The 23,157-nt window shown below is 35.7% G+C and overlaps 1 protein-coding gene across 1 annotated transcript in view; it reads left to right on the top strand.

The window, feature by feature from the left end:
• Positions 1-22,727, top strand: part of LOC129004622 (E3 ubiquitin-protein ligase Su(dx)-like) — a 42,509-nt gene extending 19,782 nt beyond the window's left edge. Inside the window, exons 12-18 of the mRNA XM_054433167.1 lie at positions 2,629-2,766; positions 5,448-5,690; positions 7,388-7,547; positions 9,785-10,059; positions 12,316-12,541; positions 13,924-14,020; positions 18,297-22,727. Coding sequence (XP_054289142.1) covers positions 2,629-2,766; positions 5,448-5,690; positions 7,388-7,547; positions 9,785-10,059; positions 12,316-12,541; positions 13,924-14,020; positions 18,297-18,469 — 1,312 coding nt within the window. The 3' untranslated portion in view covers positions 18,470-22,727. The remainder of the gene's footprint in view (positions 1-2,628; positions 2,767-5,447; positions 5,691-7,387; positions 7,548-9,784; positions 10,060-12,315; positions 12,542-13,923; positions 14,021-18,296) is intronic.
• Positions 22,728-23,157: the final 430 nt, after the last annotated feature.

Below are 23,157 nucleotides of genomic sequence, written 5' to 3'. Positions count from 1 at the left end.
TGAAACAATTTTATCAGTAAACGACAGACTTCATGATTTGGAACGAGTTGGGGATAGTCATAATTATTTCACCAGAAATCGGGAAAACCTTGCAATTGGCCACCATAGTCCAAAACTTTTTGAGAAAAAACCCATATATGCGGGATCAAAATTTTATAATAATCTCCCAATCGAAATTAAATCAGAGAATTCCAAAACTATATTTAAAAATAAATTAAAAAGATTTCTCATCAGCAAGGCTATTTTTTCTTTTGAAGAGTTGAATAGTATTTAAAGGCCAAAAACTAATTCAGGATATGTATTTTTTTTTGTTTACAATTTATTAAAAAAAATGTAAGTTTGTGAAGTTAAATTTTGTTTTATTTTCTTGTGTTACAAATGTATTTAATAAATATTAGGCCTACTTGCAGCTGAACTGTTGACACTATTCAATGTATTTTGTACAAGAGATGAATAAAGTAGTTTTGAATTGAATTGAATTGAATATCGTGGTCTAGGCCTATATTTTCTTCCACGACTGTAGATTTGTTCAATTTCCTCTGAAAAATTCACATAATGGTGAAGTTTCAGATGTTTAATGAGGTTAGAAGTCGCACAAGACTTACCCCCACGAGAAATATCTTTTTGCACAGATTACATTTTGCCACATCCACTACTTTCACTAATAATATTAAGGCCCACATATAACATTTACGCTTAGACCTACTCATATTAAATAAAAAACTATATCATTCATTAACTAAAATCAAAAGAAATTCAATTTGAAACAATGTGAAATAACAATAACATAACCTCAACAGTCAACATACGGATGGATCATACGACATACACTGTAACTGCAACACCTCGATCGTGCATAACAGGACCACTGCATCTCTAAAATGCTAACCGTAATTGGTTTATCGTCTTCCTCCGATCCAAAACCAGCCAATGAGAAATGTTCTAATAAGTTAGTAAATACACTAGCACTCGGTGCGGCGTTCAACAACAATACAAGTTTCAATGTCGCTAAAACATAGCTTGTGATTGGTTGATTGTCGTCGCAGGGCAGTAGGTGAGCCAATGAGATTGTGTCTATTATAGAATGCCAAGGACACTAGCGCTTGCAGTGGTGATCAACCAAACCTAGTATCCACGTCGCTATAACATGACACGTGATTGGCCGAACATCGTCTCTAAGTGGCAAACTAGCCAATGAGGTTGTGTCTATCAAATTGCAAGGCCAATAGTGCGCAGCAATATGCCGCAGTGGTGATCAACCAAACCAAATATCATCCCTGGAGTTGAAAACTAGCCAATGAGGTTGTCTCTAATAAGTAGGCACTCTAACAGCTAGGATTCGTAACGGCAATTTACCCGCTCTGAACTGACTTAATCCGCACCGATTCGTACCGTTCAGTGGTTCAGTGTCAGAATCGGTATCAAACCCAAAACAGGTAAGTATCGACTATACCTCGATACCGCTGGTATCGAGAGTATTTTGGTATCGAGTATCGGTATCGGCCCACCTCTAGTATTAATTAATTCCACTTCTTGTGTGACAGAAACTTACCAGTCATGTGACGAGTTTTGGGATTGATTATAAAAAGCTAGATGTATAGTGTTAAAAGAATTAGCCAAAGATGCCTAAGACAAAAAATGAAGACATCTTGAGCAAGCTCATCAATTAATACTTTAAATTGATGTTATTTGGTCCAGGATCACTTCTTGAATATTAAAATGGTATAATATTACCTGTTTCCGTCTGTGATCCTATATTTGTTGTATAGAGCAACCGGTTTCAAGGTTATAACCTCATCTTCAGGCTCTTGTTGTCACTCTTGCGAGATAGTCGAGTTTTATAAACAAACACACAAAAACACTAACATTGAAATAAATAAACACGAGACATTGACAGACGAAGACGATTAACATAAATTCGGGAACTAGTTCCACACACAACGCGGCACGGGCAAACGTTTAGTGAGTCATGACAAAACGTTTGCCCGTGCCGCGTCGTGTGTGGAACTAGTTCCCGAATTTATGTTAATCATCTTCGTCTGTCAATGTCTCGTGTTTATTTATTTCAATGTTAGTGTTTTTGTGTGTTTATAAAACTCGACGATCTCGCAAGAGTGACAACAAGAGCCTGAAGATGAGGTTATAGAATGCCACACCGCATTGCTAACCGGTTGCTCTATACAACAAATATAGGATCACAGACGGAAACAGGTAATATTATACCATTTTAATAATACTTTAATCTAAAACACCATCTGGTCTAAATTTGAAATAGTATATACAAAATTTTCTTAACAATTTTTTTTCACTTTTTTCAATATTTAATTTTTTACTTCCCTATGAATTATATATTTTTGATTTTTCCAAGACCCTCTGATATGAGTGATAAACACATTATTTGTTTTTGTTATTGTTGAACTGTTCCTGAAGAATGCTTAAGCCAAAATATAGAATATTTTTATAAAAAATGTGTTAATAGTTAATTTATTTACTTGAAAAAGCCGTTTGGTAACACCATGAAAAAACAATAAAAGAACCTTTTAAGGAGACTACTGTCATGCAGACAACACAATTTAATTATCTCGTAGGTTGTTTTAACATTTGTATTTACACAGTGTTTGTCTGCAGGTTGGAGGTGGCACCTGATGAGCCTCCGCTGCCGCCTGGCTGGGAGATACGACTCACTGAGGACGGTATCAGGTATTTTGTGGACCACAATACGAGAACAACCACCTTCCAGGACCCCAGACCTGGTGCTCCTAAAGGGTAAGTTACAAACAGCTCACAGCATAGTGTTGTAGTTAGTGTAAACCTAGCAGGTTGCAGTTTAACCCTAACATAACCTAAAAATAATATAATATACTGTATATAAAAATTATATATGCAAAAAAACAATCAATCTCAAAAACAACTATCTTATCTATCTATATTATTAATACGCTACATGAAACTTTGTGAACAATTAGGCTTTTTTGTTTTAAGATTTAACCCCTCATATTATTTTTTTTAATTTTCGTCTAGGTGTGTAGATTTGCAAACTGACCTTACATTTTTGAAAAAGTCCCTTCCCAGTGGCTTTAAAAGTTCCCATGTTATCCTTATGAAGAACAATTTTGTTTACATTATGATCAGCTGGATAATTTAATTGCTGTTAATATTTTAGTTGCAATTTAAGGAAACGTATGCTACAAACACTAACGTGGTTGAAATGAAATATTTTTACTATTTGAATTTGGGTTGGTGTAAATATTACAGTGGGAAAAAGCGAGAAAGCCTGGAAAATTTGATAAAGGTACTAAAAAGAAAACTGAATTAGCCTAATACTGTTCTGCATTTCTTGAGCAATCATTGAAAGAGCCGATTTGTAATTTATGGAAAAATAGGAAAGTCATAGGACACCACTAAGTAGAATAAATAAAGAAATTATTTATTTATTTATTATTTTAGTTTTTTTTTATTTTTATTTATAATCGTTATTATGGACAACCTATTGCGGCTATGAGTGAGAAACATTTTTAGAAAACACAAAAAAAAACTAGATTAGCTTGATATACTAATTATATTGAACTCATATGTAGGCTACATCGTGAGTATTTCCATAATCTTTGAGTTGACTCTTTTTTAATTTCATTGGAAATTATGGCTGTTATTCGTTTTAAAATAACGCCTGTAATACTTTGCAATTGCTCGAACTTGAGCAAGAGGTACACTAGTACTACAGGGTGGTCTGGACCTAGCGTTACAAATTTTTTCGGGTGGTAGAGCAACACAAGTGTGACTCAAATCCACAATTTAAAAAAAATATATTCCATACACCTACTTGCAGAAACATTATTTAGATTTTTTTTAGAAAAACCAGTACATTTACACAACATTTTAAAATTCCTCTAGTATTTTCATACATTTTTATAACTTTGACACTACCATCATATTCTCCATTAAATTCTATGTAAGAATAAACAGCTTTTGGTGAGCCAAAAGCTTCAGAATTACTATTTAAATTGATTAGAACTAAGAAATTTAGATTTTCCCAAAAAAAAGGTTAAAAATAAGCCTACAGACACTTTTTTAAGAAAAGTACTAGAGATTAGCAAATGGCTACAAAAACTGCTCTTAATTCTTAGGTTTTAAAAGATATGATGAGGCATATGATTTGCTTCCTTTTAAGTACAGCTATTCCAGTTATAACTGTGGAAAACATGGTTTAAGGAAAACAAAAACACACCATAACAAACCAAAAAGACACACATGATAGATTTTATTATTATAAAAACAGCATGAGGCTGCAACAAAATTTGTCTCTAGACAAGTTCAAAAAAATTCCAAGTATTGGATTGATAACCAAACCAAAATGCAAATTCATTTTAATTTATTTTCAAAATGTCCTCCATTCTCTCTGATGCAGACTCTAGCTCTCTTCCGCAAAGAAATCTATGAGGTTCAGATCAGGAGATCTTGCGGGCCTACAAATTTTGTTGCAGCCTCATGCTGTTTCTATAATAATAAAATCTATCATGTGTGTCTTTTTGGTTTGTTATAGTGTGTTTCTGTTTTCCTTAAACCATTTTTTCCACAGTTATAACTGGAATAGCTGTACTTAAAAGGAAGCAAATTAAATACCTCGTCATATCTTTTGAAACCTAAGATTTTAGAGCAGTTTTTGTAGCCATTTGCTAATCTAGTATTTTTCTTAAAAAAAGTGTCTGTAGGCTTATTTTTAACCTTTTTTTAGAAAAATCTAAATTTCTTAGTTCTAATCAATTTAAATAGCAATTCTGAAGCTTTGGGCTCACCAAAAGCTGTCTATTCTTACATAGAATTTAAAGGAGAATATGATGGTAGTGACAAAGTTATAAAAATGTGTGAAAATACTAGAGGAATTTTAAAATGTTGTGTAAGTATACAGGTTTTTCTAAAAAAACAAAATAATGTTTCTGCAAGTAGGTGTATGGAATATATTTTTTTTAAATTGTGGATTTGAGTCACGCTTGTGTTGCTCTACCACCCGAAAAAAGTTTAACGCTAGGTCCAGACCACCCTGTATATCTGGAAAATACACATCTCAATTATTTGTAGACACCGTCACTAGAACGAAAGACTAAAGTCAGACTAGCTTGGAGGCTTTCCAGTAAGTATAGTTGTAGTGTTTAGTTTTAATTTCACTGATTTTGTATAGCTTATTGTTTTTAATCCATATGTGGAAGAATAAGGAGGTTAGGTTAGATACGTAGGGTGTTTAGGTAAATGTAGATATTAAGGCCACTTGAAAACAGAAGGAATTCTATTCTCTCCCAAAACATAGTACAGTCAAAACACTTAGCGTTAAAAAAAGTTCATTTTACCTAAACAAATAATCGTCCTTCGCATTTATGAACTTAAAAAATGTGAAAACTTGAAATGATCAGTTACGAGGTATATGTGGTTCTATTGATGTTGTGTTGTCGCAGCCCAAAGGGCGTGTACGGAGTGCCAAGGGCTTACGAACGATCGTTCCGCTGGAAGCTCAGTCAGTTCAGGTACCTGTGTCAGAGTAACGTACTTCCGTCACACATCAAGATCACAGTCACTAGACAGACGCTGTTTGACGACTCATACCACCAGATCATGCGATTGCCTGCGTACGAACTCAGACGACGGCTCTACATCATCTTTAGAGGGGAGGAGGGACTGGATTATGGAGGGGTCTCGAGGTAATGCCTTGGTTGTTTACTGACTACTAGTATATAAATCCCGCACTTGATATTCAATAAATGATCAATAAATCCCACTAGATATTCACTGGAAATCGGCACCATTTTTTTTTTCAAAATTAGTACCCATACCACAGTAATAGTATGAAGAATAGTGGAATGTTCCAATAATATACATATGTATCAAACAAAACTACACAAATGGGTATTTGTATAGATAAATGGGTGTTTGTTTAAGTTGCTATGTACAGATTGCCGTTGAAACCATGCTAAGAGCGAACCAATTGGGCACAAGATTTGACTACTTATACAACTATATATTCCATCCCCATGTTAAAGTAGTCACCTGTTTTTAAACTAAAACCGTTGTAGTTGATGTAAGCCACCAACAGATTGTGCTGATGTAAATTACTGGTTTCTGTCGAATACACCAACTTGTTTACCAAGTCAAATTGATAGAACGACTTATAGAAACTGTTATGACCCATCAACTATGTCATTATCTACAACTAGGTTCTATTTTAATAAAAAAATTGGCGACAGCTGGTCCATATGAATGGGATGTCTACTTCAGTATCCAATAGTCAATGATGCAAGTAAGGGGCTCTCTGTTATGATATTGAATATTTGTCGTTGGAATTTAGTTTAACCAACAAAGTTTGGTTAAACTAAATTGTGTAAAATACCAAAAAATACCAACAAAAGCTGTGTACAATTTTTGGAATGATGTGTGTAAAATACCAAAAAATACCAACAAAAGCTGTGTACAATTTTTGGAATGATAGCTTCTTAAATCACACTGTCAACTTCCAGTATTTAAGACTTTTATTTTTAATTATATTTTATTAGGGGTGGGCGAGTAGTGATTTTTCAATTCAAGTCGAGTAGTTGCGCGTAAAGTAGGCCTGGGCCCTAAATATGTAGTTTTTAATAGCTTTTTACATTTAAGTGTATACCAAATTTTCTAATTTATATAGTTACTAATTACTATTATTAGGCCTAATAGAAAAATTTGGTCTAGCCTATGCCTACTTGTTGGCTGCAGCATTCAATTTACACATCACTTGTTATTGTGTGTTTTATTTATACTTATTATTATTTTATTCATATTTACCTTCTCTTCCTACTCACTTACATTATAATCAACCTAGGTCTACTAACATAACTTTAAATAATTTTTAAAAATAATGTCAATTCAATTTAAAGAAACAGAATTTGTATAAAGAAATTAATTTATAAAACAAATTACTTAATAACTACATTTAAGTTATCTTAAGTTAAAAACATCAATATGCAATCAGGTATTTTAAAATAATCACTTGGAATGAAGTGCTGCCTTAAATTGTTGAAGGTTAGGGGTACTTGGGCTATCCTCTTCACTCATTACATTTATAAGAATGATATAAGTCACTCGTCTCTGACCGACTAAAAATGTCAAACAAACAGGTAGTAGGCCTATTATCTTGAAGTAAAATCCCAATTTAAACTCTTTCTTAATTTAAAATTAAAACACATTTCACTGTAGCCTGGTATAGCCTATTATTGGTCTTTACTAAACTCACCACTTTCTAGGTTATGTTACAAACAATCAACTTCAAATTGAAGTTGTCATGTTGATGCCACCAGATTGAAAATTGCACAATCACAAACAGAACTTCTTCCTGGTGAATTAACAATATTGTGCCGGTTTGTTGCAGAGAATGGTTCTTCCTCCTCTCACACGAGGTGCTCAATCCCATGTATTGCCTTTTTGAATACGCCAACAAGAACAACTATAGTTTACAAATCAACCCAGCCTCATACGTCAACCCAGACCATCTGTTGTATTTTAAATTCATCGGTAGATTTATCGCAATGGTGAGTAGGTTTTTGATGACATGTACTGGTTTTTAACTTGTAAAATTTAATTTAGCATCGTTACTACCATCTTATCTGTAAATAGCAAACTTACTGGACAGTTTGCCACTCAAATATGGCATTTTACTGTGGCCTACTGATTTAAAAAAATCCATAGCCTAAAACAGTTTCCAAATGACTGTTTTCACAGTAGAAAAATAGCTAGGTAAGCAGAGTAAGGCCCGATTTCACCAAACCTTTAAACCGCCGTTAAGCCTTGCTCTAACTGCAGTTAGCTCTTAACTGACAAAATCGGATTTCACCACTCACCGTTAGCGCTAGTTTAGACTAAACCGTCGTTAGATAATTAACTGCCCAATTTTGACCGGTTAACTTCTTTAATCTTTCGTTAAGTAAAATCAGCTGGCTTTAAGTTTAGAGTTTATATGGAAAGGCGAAATGGTAGAAGAGAATACGGTACAAATTAGCTTTTGAAAGTAAGTGATGGCAATGAAGAGTAGCCTATGTTGTTCACCTAACTAGGTGGATAAGAGAAAAGGTTAATGATTTTAATAACATAAATGAAATTGATTTTATTATTAGATATGAATTATCAAAACGTTTAGCCTTTTTCTTTAGGAAATGAATACAGACCACTGTAGTGGTTTGTGTTTAGGCTATCCCACATAGTGCATTGCTTTAGGTTATCCCACAAGGTTTTTTGTTAAGGCGTATATCTGTGATCAGCGACCGCAAAATCCAAACCAAAATCTAAACCTAAATTGTCATTACCGGTATTGTGCTAGTATTTTATAGAAAATAATTATTTTGGTGTTATCTACATTGTGTCTCGTTCTTGTAATTCTTTTGACTCCAGTTTTTTTCACTACTTCAAATGTATCAAACTGGTTAGTGAACAAACAGAATATTGAACATCCCTGTAAAAAAGTTGGATTGATGAGTCTCACTGAGCTATAATTCTAACTGGAGGTAGCACTGAATGTCAAAGATGCGTGTCGCCAGCCGCCATGTTTGCGTGAGGTGGGTGTCCATAAGAAGCCATGTTATTGCTATGACAAAAAAACTCACTGCTATACAACCTAGTTATAAGAAGCCATGTTATTGCTATGGTAAGAAAACTTACTGCTATACCAACCTAACAAAATCAGCGACTCGCTTTTGACAGACTTCTGCCATGGCAGTGCTACCTCCAGTTATAATTTTAGCTCAGTGATGAGTCTTGACTCGACCGCAAAACTCAACCAATTTGTTCCTCGAATACGAATATGTTTGATCAACATTGCTTTGCCTTTATTTACTTATGTTAATTATTTTGGTATTTATTCTTGCTTTCTGTTGTTATTTTGCTATATTGCACATCCCTGTAAAAAATTTGGATTGATGAGTCTCGACTCGACCGCAAAACTCAACCAATTTGTTCCTCGAATATGTTTGATCAACATTGCTTTGCCTTTATTTACTTATGTTAATTATTTTGGTATTTATTCTTGCTTTCTGTTGTTATTTTGCACAGAATCTATTGTATTCCTGTAAGCTTGACTGTCTCCAGTTTGTTTTCACTACCTCATAAACACTGATTTATTTTCTAGGTTATGTTTACTTGCTCCCGTAACAGCCCGGTATTATGACAGTTCACTGCCACTGCCACTTGGATTTTACTCTAAACTCTCGTTTATAAAACTAGCGTTAGTTTTGACGCGTTTTCGTTGGTGAAACCAGATTTCCTTAACTGTGGTTTAAATCGTCGGTTAGTTTTAACCGAAGTTTAATTAAACCATCGTTAGCGAGAATTTGGTGAAATCGGGCCTAAGAATTCAGTAAAAGTTCAAGCGTTAGCTATGGATTATAAGAAATATAGTTTTAAAAGCATTTTTACATAAGAGGAGTGAGCTGGGCTAGTGGTAGATTCAAAGGACTTTGCTCCTTGAGGTCCTGTGTTAAAAAACCCACCAAACACCAATAGATTCTCTAAGTGCTAATGCCACAGCCCCATAGGCTTAACCCTGAAGGAATGTGATAAACAGTTTCAGGCTATCGTTCATCCTAAGGTGTGAGAGTGAAACAAAAAATATATTTTTACATAACCTTTTTAAGCGTAAAATAACCATCCAGTAACTATTTGGCTTTATACCCTTAATACTTCTGCATCCCAGAAAGGATAAAATATTATATAGGCTATCTTTCTTTAATTTCAATTATTTCAATAATTAGTTGATTAATTGCAATTATTTCCTCAGGCGTTATACCACGGGAGGTTTATTTACTCCGGGTTCACGATGCCTTTTTACAAGAAAATGCTAAACAAGAAGTTGACGATGAAGGACATAGAATCGATAGACCCGGAGTTCTACAACTCGTTGGTGTGGATCCGGGACAACAACATTGACGAGTGCGGACTCGAGTTGTTCTTCAGTGTCGACTTTGAGGTGCTGGGCCAAGTGATACATCATGAGCTGAAGGAGGGGGGAGACAAAGTCAGAGTAGACGAGGAGAACAAAGAGGAATACATGAGGTGAGATTGTTGGACCACAGAAATAATAACTATGTATACGTTAGGAAGGGTTTCCACAGCTCTCTAAAACCCCCAGTCTGCTGGAAAAAGCACTAGTTGATATTTTAGTTGAGAAACTCAAAGATTTTTATGTGTTTCTAAATTTGATAATTTATTGGTAATTTGTTTACCAAGAAAGTAATACATTGTATAAACGAGATTTCCCATGCCCATCTGTGTAAAGAGAGATTTGATAAGTAACTAGTGATGGGGGTCGGTACCACTTCTTTAAAGTCGGTACCGGTTAAAATTACTTCTGTTAAAATACTGTAGGCTATAGTTTTTCACATGTTTATTTTTCTTGTTTAGTAATCTTTATGTTTTTATTCCTTTGTGTATAGTATTTACAGCTTAAATGTTCCTACTTAAATCTAGTCAACCAAAAATGTCCATTCACTATGTACCTGTTACTGTACAGTATGCAATATTTCAATTTGTATGTACCTGTAGCTTAACACGTTGAGTGCGGCAGGCATTCAAACAGGTGCTCGCCAATGGCGGCGAAGCCCCGGCGCGGCATTGTAACAACAAACGCAATTGGCATTCAAATATTTCAATCTGACGAATAACAAAAGAGCAGCTGTGATTGTACTACGTTACCCTGAGATTGGACGTAGTTCCCTGAAACAAAAGATAGCAGCACTGCCTGGATCAGTAGTCAGTGGCTTTGTAATGTGGCTTGAAGAGAGAAAATCCCCGAAACCCGGACAAGAGCATTGTCAGACGGGATTTTACGGGAACTTTTAGTAACAACCTATACCAAAATTAAGCTCACATTCTTAGCTACAGGCTAGCAACGATTATAACGTTCCCGGAAATGGCTGAGCTCATACTGAACTAATGTAATGGGGGCTGCGCAATTACATCAATTGATGTAGGCCGATAGGAGCGCTCCAAGCGGGACTACATCAATTGATGTAGTCAGCACTCAACGTGTTAACAATTCGACGTGGTCAAAGTCAAAGTCAAATCATTTATTTTCACACAACGTTTTACAGATCCAGCATAGCTGGGAAACAGGTGAAATGGTCATGGACAATTAAAATACATAAAACTATAATAACTATACAATATGCTAAGAAATCAAATATATGCATCATTTAAAAAAATCATTAACTTTGTAATACCCTTTATTAAGCAGCAATTTGGTAACTTCTTTTTTGTATTTTTTCAAGAGATTCTAATGATTTAATGTTATCAGGCAGTTTATTATACAGTTTTTCCCTAGATGTTGTGGAAGGGTTTCAAGTGAGCCCTTAAGTGAGTGATTAAGTCTATGAATGGGCATTTGTAAATCATTTTGATGTAGTGTTAAATAATTATGGTTATGGTTTTCATTCATATAAGATTCAAGATTTTTTTTATCAAGATTAATGTTAGCAGGATATAAACTGACGGAAGTGTTAATAACGGTCTATAACTGTATTACTGTTCAAGTGACCAAATAAAGAATCTTGTATCTTCATCGTCTTCCAGGCGGCAAAAACATGAACATCTATTGCGGCCATGTAGACGTCATTGTCGTCTCCCGGGATTGCGGCAACATCATTGTCGTTATCAGCGATCGTGGCAATATTGGTAATTTTTCGGCATTTCACCATCGGTTCTCGGTTCCGGCACAGAAAATACTACTATAACCCAGAATGCCAACCGCATGGTAAAAAGCATTAAGTGTTTTGAGAGAGCTTTGCCTGTCAATCGCAGGCAGCGCCAACAGCGTTGCCATGCACTCAGCATAGCAACGCTGGTGGCGCTGCCTGCGATTGACAGGCAAAGCTCTCTCAAAACACTTCACTTAATGCTTTTTACCATGCGGTTGGAATTCTGGGTTATAGTAGTATGTTTTCTGTGGTTCCAGTTCTTTTGCCAAGAACCGGCGGAACTGACATTTGACGTGAGGTACCGACCCATCACTATGAGTAACGTTAGAGGTATCTTAGAGTTTTGCTGCTTTCATTGCTGGTAAAATTATTTTGTACTCATAAGATTATTGTAAATAATGCCATTGTCTTCTAGCTTAAATTCAATGTAATGGGTTCTTCCAAACATTATAACGCAAAAGAAGTATAATGTAGTTTCTTGAAGCTACTTTGTTTACTTAATTAAAGCTCAACTTCTACATTCAGCCAAAACCAAGGTCCATACACTTTTCCACTAGACCTAGTAAAAAAAAAACCCTGCAATACTTGCCCCCTACTAACTACTATGAACGCTTAGGTTAATGACTGAGTGGCGGATGACTCGGGGCATCAAGGACCAGACGCAGGCATTCCTGGAGGGCTTCAACGAGGTGGTGCCGCTCGAGTGGCTGAAATACTTTGATGAGCGGGAACTGGAGCTGATGTTGTGTGGCATGCAGGAGATTGATGTGGAAGACTGGCAGCGCAACACCATCTACAGACACTACACGCGGAACAGCAAGCAGGTTCTCTGGTTCTGGCAGGTCAGTAGGTCAATCAGCTTGGATTGTTACTTTGATTTTGATCCATCTCAATACCCACATAGGTACTAATGATAGCCAAAATAAGAAATTTCATCTCAAAAACATAACACCAACCTCAAGGTCACAAAATTATCAGTGGACTAACTATAAGATGTTTATTTTTCAATCAAAACTGAAAGAAACTAGACTCTAGACCCTATTTGGTTATTATATGGCTAACACTTCAAACACAAAATATGTTTTTAATATACAACAAGCACTGAAATTACGAACACAGTTTTGACACATCACTTGTGGTGCAATTATTTTTATGAATACCATGACACTTGATAATCTGGCAGGTTTGGGATTATATGTGCCATATTACTGAGCGCTACAAATGCTGTAATGCTAGTATAGGTTTGGAGAGAAAGGGCTTATTGCTTGAGAATAGGTGTGAGAAAGGATAGGATAAGCAGGCTTACCTTAAGAAATGTAGGCATCCAACTTCATTCACTACAGAACACAGAAGAAAACACAAAACAAAATAAACACTGGATATTTCGAGGCCACTGGGATGCCTACATTTCTTAAGGTAAGCCTGCTTATCCTATCCTTTCTCACACCTATTGTAATGCTAGTATATTACTATTACTTACGAGGCAGTTTTTGTGCCCGAATGCATCTAATTAGACTGTTAAGAAACAATAAACGCATCCTTGCTGGATTATTACTTAGTTTTGGTGTTAGCTGTATTCTTAATGAGTCTCCATTTTAAAAATGTATGCCATATATGTTGTTTTAAAGTTATTGTGTATGTATCATGCAATTGAACCTCTTTAAAAATGAAACTAGGAGCCCTCAGCAATTGCTGCCCTTCATTTCCAATGTAATTTGGCCTTTACCATTCCTTAAGCTGTGCACCATTCCTAAATACTCTCCTTCGTAGTCGTGGTCTTCCCCTAACACAATACATTTCAACACCGCATTACCATTCTAACCTAAAAACAGAACACTATCATCAATAAACAAACAAATACGCAAAGAACACTTGCATAGACTGAGCTTTAGCTTTTTCACATCAGCTAGTATATTTAAAAATATATAATAGAAACATTGTAGCAATGCTACTTCCATTAGAAAATTACTGGATCTTTGACGGCCCTTGGGGCAGAGCAGGGGTAATTTTTTACACTTCTGATATTTTTTTTAACTGTCCTTGGACCTTAAGCTTTTTAAAATGAATACTCAACAGCCATGCTAAGCTTTTTCCTAGCTCAAGATATTTTGTGGGGACCGATTTGCTTACGGAATTAAATATATGGATAGAATATGCTATATCTCTCAATTGTAAAATTAATCAACATTTGCAGTTATTGGTGATTGTGGTGTGTTTGTTGCAGTTTGTGAGACAGACAGACAGTGAGAAGAGAGCGAGGTTGCTACAGTTTGTGACAGGCACATGTAGAGTGCCTGTAGGAGGCTTCGCAGAGCTCATGGGTAAGTCTGACCCCACCACACTACACAGCGAGTAGTTGGTTTCAGTGTTCTTGATAGACAGAAAGTTGTCATTTACAGAAAGAGACTGGTAAAATCAGCTGGAGTCCATTTAAATGTACAAAATGCATAAAGGTTAATATTGAGTGTCTAAAGACTAGATTTGTTTACTTTGGGTCAAAAATGTTGACTTTCGGGTCTTGGACCAAAATTGGACAGCTTTTGACCATAGTAAAGTTTGTAAAATTCTACTACAATTAAAAATTATTAAGAAATTATTCCCAAAATGGATATCTTGAAAGTGCATCTGAAAATGCACAAATAAACACATAAACTCATAGAATTTAAGAGCTACTAGCTATACGCTCCTTCTTCAGTTGCGGTCTGTGTTCTTTTGGGTTGTTCTGGTTGTATGAGGAAAAAGAATATGCTGTCTATGGTTGTTGGTCAATACCATTAAGTCGTAGACAGCATGTTCTTTTTCCTCCTTCCACAACCAAAACAACCTTCAAGAAGAAAGACTACTACTAAAGAAGGAGCTAGTAGCTCCAAAAATTCTTTATTTTATTTGTGTATTTTCTATTTACATCAGTTAGGTTGTAAACCTTCCTTCTGTTAAACCTATCGATCACAAACTGCTTAAATATCATGGCCTAAATCCAATGAAGTTGTGAACTCACAAATGCTAGACAAGAGTAAAAATACGTGTATTTTGTAAAAAGTTAAAGTGAACAATAATAATTGAATGAATTAGTAAACAAATAAATATCATCTGTTAAAATAAAGATTTATATACAGGTAAGTAGTCGTCAGGCACTACAGTACCCCCTTGCCAGTGGTTGAGCTGTGTAGTTGAGCAAACACGAAAAAAAATCAACTCTGGAACCGTACTGGAAAATGAACTTGCCTCCCAGAGCGCGTAGTTAATGGTGTAGATGTCAGAATAGATTTAGATGTCAATGTACCTCGTTGTTGAATGTCAGAATGAGAAAAGGGAGCAGTAGTAGTTATGGTGCCTCTGGAAACGCTGGTGTCATCATGGTCGAGTTGTAAGCTATAGACTGGCTTAAGTCGATCCATTGAAATGGTTACATCATTGCCTCGAATCCGAATTACTGCAGTCTTGTCAGATCTTCTAATGACGAGGTAAGGACCTGAGTAGGGGGGATCGAGTGCACCCTTAGAAATGTCGGTACGTACGAAGACATGAGTGCATGTGTTGAGATCCTTGAACACGAATGGCGTCCTACCTCCATGTCTTGTTCCATCAACTGGTCTTAAGTTGTTGAAATGTTGACGCAGATTTTTGACAAAACTTTGTGGGTCAAGTTCATGGTTGGAATCGCTAAGTGTAAGGAACTCTCCAGGTAGGCGAAGTGGTTGACCATACAGGAGTTCAGCTGAAGAAGCTTGTAGATCATCACGCCATGCTGTCCGTATTCCCAAAAGTATGACAGGCAATACCTCAGTCCATCGTGCTGTTGCGTGGCATCTGATGGCTGCCTTCAGTTGACGGTGAAAACGTTCAACTAGTCCATTTGACGATGGGTGATAGGAAGTTGTTCTGAGACGAGTCGAACCTAACAAATCTCTTAGGTGTTTAAACAGGCTTGACTCAAATTGCCGACCTTGATCTGTTGTAATTCGTAGTGGTGTTCCGTATCTAGAAATCCAAGTGGTAAAAAGTGCTCGTGCTACTGTTTCTGCTTCTATGTTTTCGATTGGTACTGCTTCTGGCCACCTTGAGAAACGATCAACACAGGTCAAACAGTACCTGTAACCTTCGGAGACAGGTAGCGGACCAACAAGGTCAATGTGTATGTGCTCAAACCTGGAAGATGGAGGAGCAAACATACCTACAGGAGTCCAGTTGTCAGGTGAATTTCCCTTCACATTAGCCTTCAGGAGTTCGTTTAGTAAGCTTTGATGCTCCGCCGTGTTAGGCAAAAACCTTCGATAAAAATTTATCATGCCAATAAACCTCCTTAGTTCCTTAACTGTTTTAGGTTTAGGATATGAGTTGATGACTCTAACCTTTTCTGGCAAAGGTTTGATACCTTCTCCAGATACTTCATACCCTAGAAAGTTAACGACTGATGTTCCTAGAACACACTTACTTGGGTTAATGAGGATCCCATAAGTAGAAAAACGGTCAAAGAGCTGTTTTAAGTGTAATACGTGTTGTTCTTCTGACTCTGAAGCTACTAGGATATCGTCGATGTAAGCGTAGCAGAAGTCTAAGCCCCTAAGTACGCCATCTATAAAGCGTTGAAACGTTTGAGCAGCATTGCATAGTCCAAATGACATGTAAGGGAATTCGAACAGGCCAAAAGGTGTGGTAATTGCTGTCTTGTGGACATCCTCAGCAGCAACCGGAATCTGGTGATAAGCCTTAACAAGATCTAAGGTGGTGAATATTGTCTTACCATGAAGTTGGTGAGAGAAATCTTGAATATGGGGAACAGGGTACCGATCAGGGATAGTTCTAGCATTCAAAGCCCTGTAATCTCCACATGGCCTCCACTCATCGCCTTTTTTGGGAACCATGTGAAGGGGAGAAGACCAGGAACTAGAAGAGGGTCTAGCTATACCTAGTTGAACCATGGAGTCAAATTCTTTTTTGGCGAGTTTAAATTTATCCGGTGCCAGGCGGCGGGGTTTACTGAACACCGGAGGTCCTGGTGTTGTCTCGATATGATGTTTTGTGTCATGTTTGGAAGTACAATCAGGTTTACCTGAAGGTCTGGTGAGGTTTGGGTATTCATGAAGTAATTGAGAGAAAACTGTCTGTTGACAAGACTTAATAGTTTTAACACTACTCACTAAATGAACTGAAGGAGGTTGACCTTTGGAAAAAAACGAAGTTGACTGGTCAACTAAACATTGACGTCGTACATCAACAAGCAGATCATAATAGTGTAGAAAGTCTATCCCTATTATTGGTTTGGATACATCGGCTACGATGAAACGCCAAACAAATGAGCGGCGTAGACCAAAGTCCAAAGGCAAAGATACAAGACCATACGTCGTAATCTCAGTATTATTTGCTGCATATAGAGTATAGTCAGTCTTAGGTCTTTTTTTATCTAACATATTACGAGGGTAGACGCATACATCAGCTCCCGTGTCAACTAGAAATTGTTGTTTGGTTACCTTATCGGTGACAAATAGGCGACGGGAATATGTGAGGTCGGAGTCGCTTGTCGCCATTAGAGACTCCCTGGGTCGTTTCCCGATCTGCTTCCTTTGAATCTGCAAGGGTCGGTGCACTTCGTTGCTGCGTCGCCGAACCGCCAGTGATACCAACAGACGTCATGGCGATCAAATCGATTCTTGGAGCGTTGCCATGATTGTCTACGTGGATATGTGTCTGATGTCTTGTGGAATTTTGGACGTCTCATGTCTTCTTTGATTCCTGCTATTTCTTGTTGAAATTTTTCTGTTACTTCTCTAATATTTGATGTCAACGTGGTTGTAAAGCGTTCCATCATTTCTTCCATCGAGGGAGCTGATAAGGACGCCTCCGATACTTGATGGTGAGGACTGACTTCATGGACAGCATCCGCAAGCTCCGCCAGTGTATCGAGGTCCGCAGCCTTTTGTGTTACCAAGATGGCTTGTGTTGCTGAAGGAAGACGGCTAAGCCATTGAAACTTCAGTAGTGGATCAGGTATCATGGTTCCGGCTAGAGTACGCATGTGCCTCAGGAACTGTGATGGTTTCCGATCACCTAACTCTTCTCGTTCCAAAAGTTGTTTCGTCTTCTGTTCCTGGGTCAAGGTAAACCGTTTTATAAGTTCTTTTTTTAATTTGTTGTACTTTTCTTCTGCTGGAGGGTTGGTGAGGATATCCCTCACTTCCGCTGCGTATTTCGCATCTAGGTTACCGCAGACGTAATAGAACTTAGTTTCGTCGACCGTGATCCCCGCTAGAGAAAACTGGGTTTCGATTTGTGCAAACCACAATTCTGGATCTGAGTGCCAGAAAGGGGGGATCTTGACTTGAATTCTGTGTACTGATTGTTCTCCGTTTGACATTTCGGATCACGCCGGGGTCACCAATTGAAGTTGTGAACTCACAAATGCTAGACAAGAGTAAAAATACGTGTATTTTGTAAAAAGTTAAAGTGAACAATAATAATTGAATGAATTAGTAAACAAATAAATATCATCTGTTAAAATAAAGATTTATATACAGGTAAGTAGTCGTCAGGCACTACATCCAATTTTTATTGAGTTTCAACGTTTTTATTGAAGCCATTCACTCTTTGTCCACTCAGGGAGTAACGGGCCGCAGCGGTTCTGCATTGAGAAGGTAGGCAAGGAGACGTGGCTGCCCCGATCTCACACGTGTTTCAACCGTCTGGACCTGCCCCCGTACAAGAGCTACGACCAGATGGTGGAGAAGCTCAACTACGCCATCGAGGAGACTGAAGGGTTCGGCCAAGAGTAACACCATCATTCCAGGAACTTACCTCGCCACATCCGCTATACAAAGTGTTATTTTTGCATCTAGGTAAGAGTTGTATATTTTTATCTCGAGAAAATCTACAGGAACCCGTATATATATATATGCCGTACAAATTATTTTTTTACAGTGTTAATATTTTGTTTTATCCGCCGCAGTGTATAAATATATGTAATCATTTTAGTTGTTGAGTTTTAAGATGTTTATGGTTATTTTAGCTTTAATATACATCGATTATTTGTTATCTGGTTTGAATATTTACGATTGTTTGATTATCATTTTGACTGTTTGGGATCAATTGAGTGTTTTTAATCACATTTCTGATTGTCGCTGCCGATTTGTCAGGTTTACGGATTCTCAAGTTATGGTAATGTCAGGGATATTTGCCTAACCAATAATGACAGTAAGCTGATAAGTACAGCACAGCTCTAAAAGAAGACTATAAGAAGTCTATAATGATTTTATCTCTGAAATATTAAAAATGGCTTTGGTTATACTTTGCTTTAAGCAAGAAATTTGATAGTACAATATACAAATATGTCCCTTTAAATACAAGTGGAAATTAATTATGTACCAACATATTTTACCGATTGGGCGATTGATTTATACAATGATTTATATTAATGTTTTAAAGTGTGAAATTGTTAAATGAGTTTGAAGTTGCCACCAACACTTAACACATATTGGCAAAATTACATAAGGATATCAGCGCTAAAACGGATCTTCTTGGTTCCAAAGGAACGGTTTTGATCCACTGTAGTGGGATACTGTGTGTTGCAACAGTACGGACGGATGAAAAATAAAAAGTAAGTTACATGATTACTTTTTAAAAGTTCTTCACTTAATTTGGCTCAGTTTAAACTATTTTATTTTATTAATTTGAGTTCAACAACAAATTTTCTGGCTTAGTTTAGTAATTACTGCCTACTTATTTTATTTTTCATTTATATTAGTGTAATAAATGCTAGAGGAACTTTACATTTGTTTTTTTGAGGGAGCATTCCAAAACTCAGATATTATCACTTTGTTGTAATTAGTCCAATGATAAAGTATAAATTATATCCGAATCAAAGTTTTCAAATTTTTTAGTGATTATCTGGTATTGTTGTACTATTGGTATTTTAGCCTTATCTTTTCTAATTTGCCACTGTCCTGTATTCTTTCAAATTATTTAGAAATGAAGTGTTAACTATCCTTGTCCTACATCTTATATTTTCATTGACCCGGTTTTAATGTCAAGATACATCATTGACTTTGGATACACAAGTGGATAGACTTTTCATTTGAATTTAGCTATATAAAGTTTTTATTCAGAGAAAAGTTAACTTTTTTCTTTTAATAAAACAAACCGCATATAGCTCAATTGAGTGTAGTTAAATATTGGGCCTCTCTCTGTGTGTGTGTATCTTAAGAAATGTTTTCTTTTTCTTTTATATTTTGATGTATGGTTGTTAGTTTAGCTTAAAAGTTGGTGTGTAAAACACAATACTATTTAACACAAGTACACTCTGTCAGCGGCGCTATTCAACTACGTTTTATGTTAAAAAAAACTGGCTTAAATGTGGCAATGTGATTGCTGTGTATCCATAGTCAATAGTTCTAGGTGCTCAATGTAATATATTAAAATATTTTATCGTCCTTATAGATGAACTGAAGACAAAATTCTGGTTAGTTTTGTCCGGTTTAGGTGGAAGGCAAACTATTGTTTACAACTTGTTTCTTTGTTGTTTGAACAATTTGAAAGATTTTTTATAGTAAATTGTAGGTATAGCCTAATGAATAAAACAACAATTGTAAAAATGGACCCCTTAAAGAAGAGGGAAACATTTAGTGCAGCACCCTCAAACGTAACCAAGATGAACCACACATAAAAAATGAAACATAAATAAATTCACATATGAATGCAGATTTTACTGTAGGTTGGGAAGTCTTCTTGCAATAACAAAGTCAATGTTCACACTGGTCTAACCTAACAGCTCACTTCCTTTCAATGGATTAGTTTATAAGATCACTGTTTTATTATTAATTTATATAGAAACAAATGTCACTAATGATTTTTGCAAATATTTCAAAAGCTACATGGAATAAAATAGTAGTAGCCTAAAGTGACTCTTTTCAGCCTGAGTTCAAGTATAACGACTGAGGTACAGTAGACTCCCTATTTGCATTTACATCATCAAAATACAAATAATAGTATTGCACAATGGTGATATGTTAAGTCATTAACCTTGGTTCAGTAATAAAAACTGTACAACAATAAATCACGTAAAGAACAGAAGAATAGAAAGTCTATAGTAAGCTACTACTACCGTAGTCAGCATAGGCTACTACTACATGTTGTTTCAGAACAGAAGAAAGTCGATAAAAACATTAGATAACTTCATTATATTGAATTTTAGCCTCCTGATCACATTTAAATACTAAATTACCTCAAAAACCTTGTTCTCATAGTACGATCATGCTGTTTTGCGAACATTTGAATAAATGTAGGTTTACAAATTTCATCAAAATCAGATGATTTCTACACAAGTTATCTTGCTAACGGATATAAATTTGAACCTTGCCTTAAAAATTGTCAAGATAAGCCTGCTTATCCTGTCCTTTGTCTCTTTAATTCTCAGGCAATAAGCTCTTTCCAATCAAACCTATAAATTTGAACGGATGGTGTAGCCTCTGGGGACATCAAATGAACATTTGCCCGGGTCTTACCATGAGACTTACGGTAATAGCTTATTCCCTATATGGAAAAATTGCTGATATGGGAAATTCACTAATAGCTCCCAAAATAGTTCTCCTTTTTTGCTATAAGAACAGCTGTTACTGTTACATAGTAAACAATTATTAATATTTTTTACTGAAATTCTACATTGGAAAAGGGGTATATTTTCTTGGCTGAATAAACAGACAAAATCAGCCATAAAAATAACTTACTTCATCTTGATTATTTTATTACCCCAGTGAGAAAAAAACTACTTAGCCCCTCAATGCATGTATTGATAGCTATTTTTGCTGCAGTATAAAAAAAGTTTATATATAAGCTAAATAACTTTTGATCAGCATTGTACGTGTTATTAAATTTACGGAAAGTAAATAAAAGAAACGTCTTATAACACTTAAAACATATATTTACGCTTATACTGTTACTCACAAGACGGTAAATATAAAAAAAGATGGTTAGAGGTGATCGATTTCGCCTATTGGGTCCGATGATGATTGGAGTGTCCAATCAAAATCATATGTTTTAAGTGTTATAAGACGTTTCTTTTATTTACTTTCCTTTTATATAAGCTGTAAAAGCTAATATTTTTGTGCTTGCCAGCTTGATTGAAATATTTTGTTACGCTAAATAAAATGATAAAATGCAAAACAAGGCTTAAGTGACAGTAAAGTTTTCAGCTTTAAAACGTTCCTTACAATCCCTACATTTACTTTTAACAGTCATGATCAGGTCTATCTATTAAGCCGTGTTTACACGAGGCCATTAAGCGTCTAGTGTATTTTAAGTTATCTGAGGCAACTAGCCTGTCTGCCAACTGGCTTCGTGTAAACGCAACCTAAATGTATATCTATTATTCTTAGCAACCTAACAAATTGTGTCTTATTTTTAGGGAATTTTTTAACTTTGTTTAATCATGTTGTGGAACCATACAACAGCATGTTTATTTTAGACATGGCCGTTATGGACAATTTGAATAATAATTAGGTACACAGTCAATAAGTGAATTTGGAATAAATCTTGAGAACATAATTGTCTACTTAAAAACAAAAAATATAATTTTGAGCCTAATTGTAGTTATTTAAATTAATTTTGTAATATTGGGTGTACTTTCAATTTTAAAATGTATTCTTTTAAATATTTTTAGCATTAAAGGATACATATTTATATTTTCCACACATTTGTATATCAATTAATAAGCAAATCAAAAAGACCAAAAACTGCACATATTGTTTATTTTTGTATGAATATTTTAACTTTGTTTTTATGTTATTACTGAATGTACTATGTATATCTCGGTTGGCACGATGAGTTGTTGTAGCCACAAATGTCTTATCAAAATGTGTATATGTAAAAATAAATTGTATATTTCATATCCATCCAAAGAGAAATTGTAGATATCCTCTCTAAACCTGCTATTTTAATAAAATGTAGGAAAGGTGTAATAAACTATTTATTACAAGAACTGTTGATGTACAGTTAATATTGAATACTGTTATGTACTTAGAAATAAACACATGAAAACTCTGTTGCTTCTGAGAGTAATTTTTATCACCCTTTTTGTCTTTGTCTACATTGAAACCCCCTTTGTACCTTGACTCAGTGATTTTCTCAACCATATTATATCTCTATTGTACCTGAATTTTTGAAATGTTCAACATTTCTTTTACCCTCATTTTAAAAGTTGTCAGTCTTACCAACTCGCCGAACCACAACAAAACCTCCAACCACTCTACCATCCGCAATATTCGACTCAATACCAAGTGCTAATTGTAATCACTAAGCACCAGTGGAAGTCCCTACCTCATCCAGGGCGGAAAGTAGGCACAACCTATATAGACTACAGAGTTTATTTAATCTGTGAAACTATTGTTTTCTAATCAATTGATCCTTTTATTAGATGAGGTAACGGAAAAGTATTTATTGGAAGTCAAATATTTGTTTTACTAAATGCTTG

This window comes from Macrosteles quadrilineatus, unplaced genomic scaffold (genome assembly GCF_028750875.1).
Source record: "Macrosteles quadrilineatus isolate MER2022 unplaced genomic scaffold, UCM_ALF_1.0 Scaffold_10__1_contigs__length_6754688, whole genome shotgun sequence".
Lineage (NCBI taxonomy): Eukaryota > Metazoa > Arthropoda > Insecta > Hemiptera > Cicadellidae > Macrosteles > Macrosteles quadrilineatus.
Note: the sequence above shows the minus strand (reverse complement) of the source record. Positions and strands in the feature narration are given on the sequence as shown.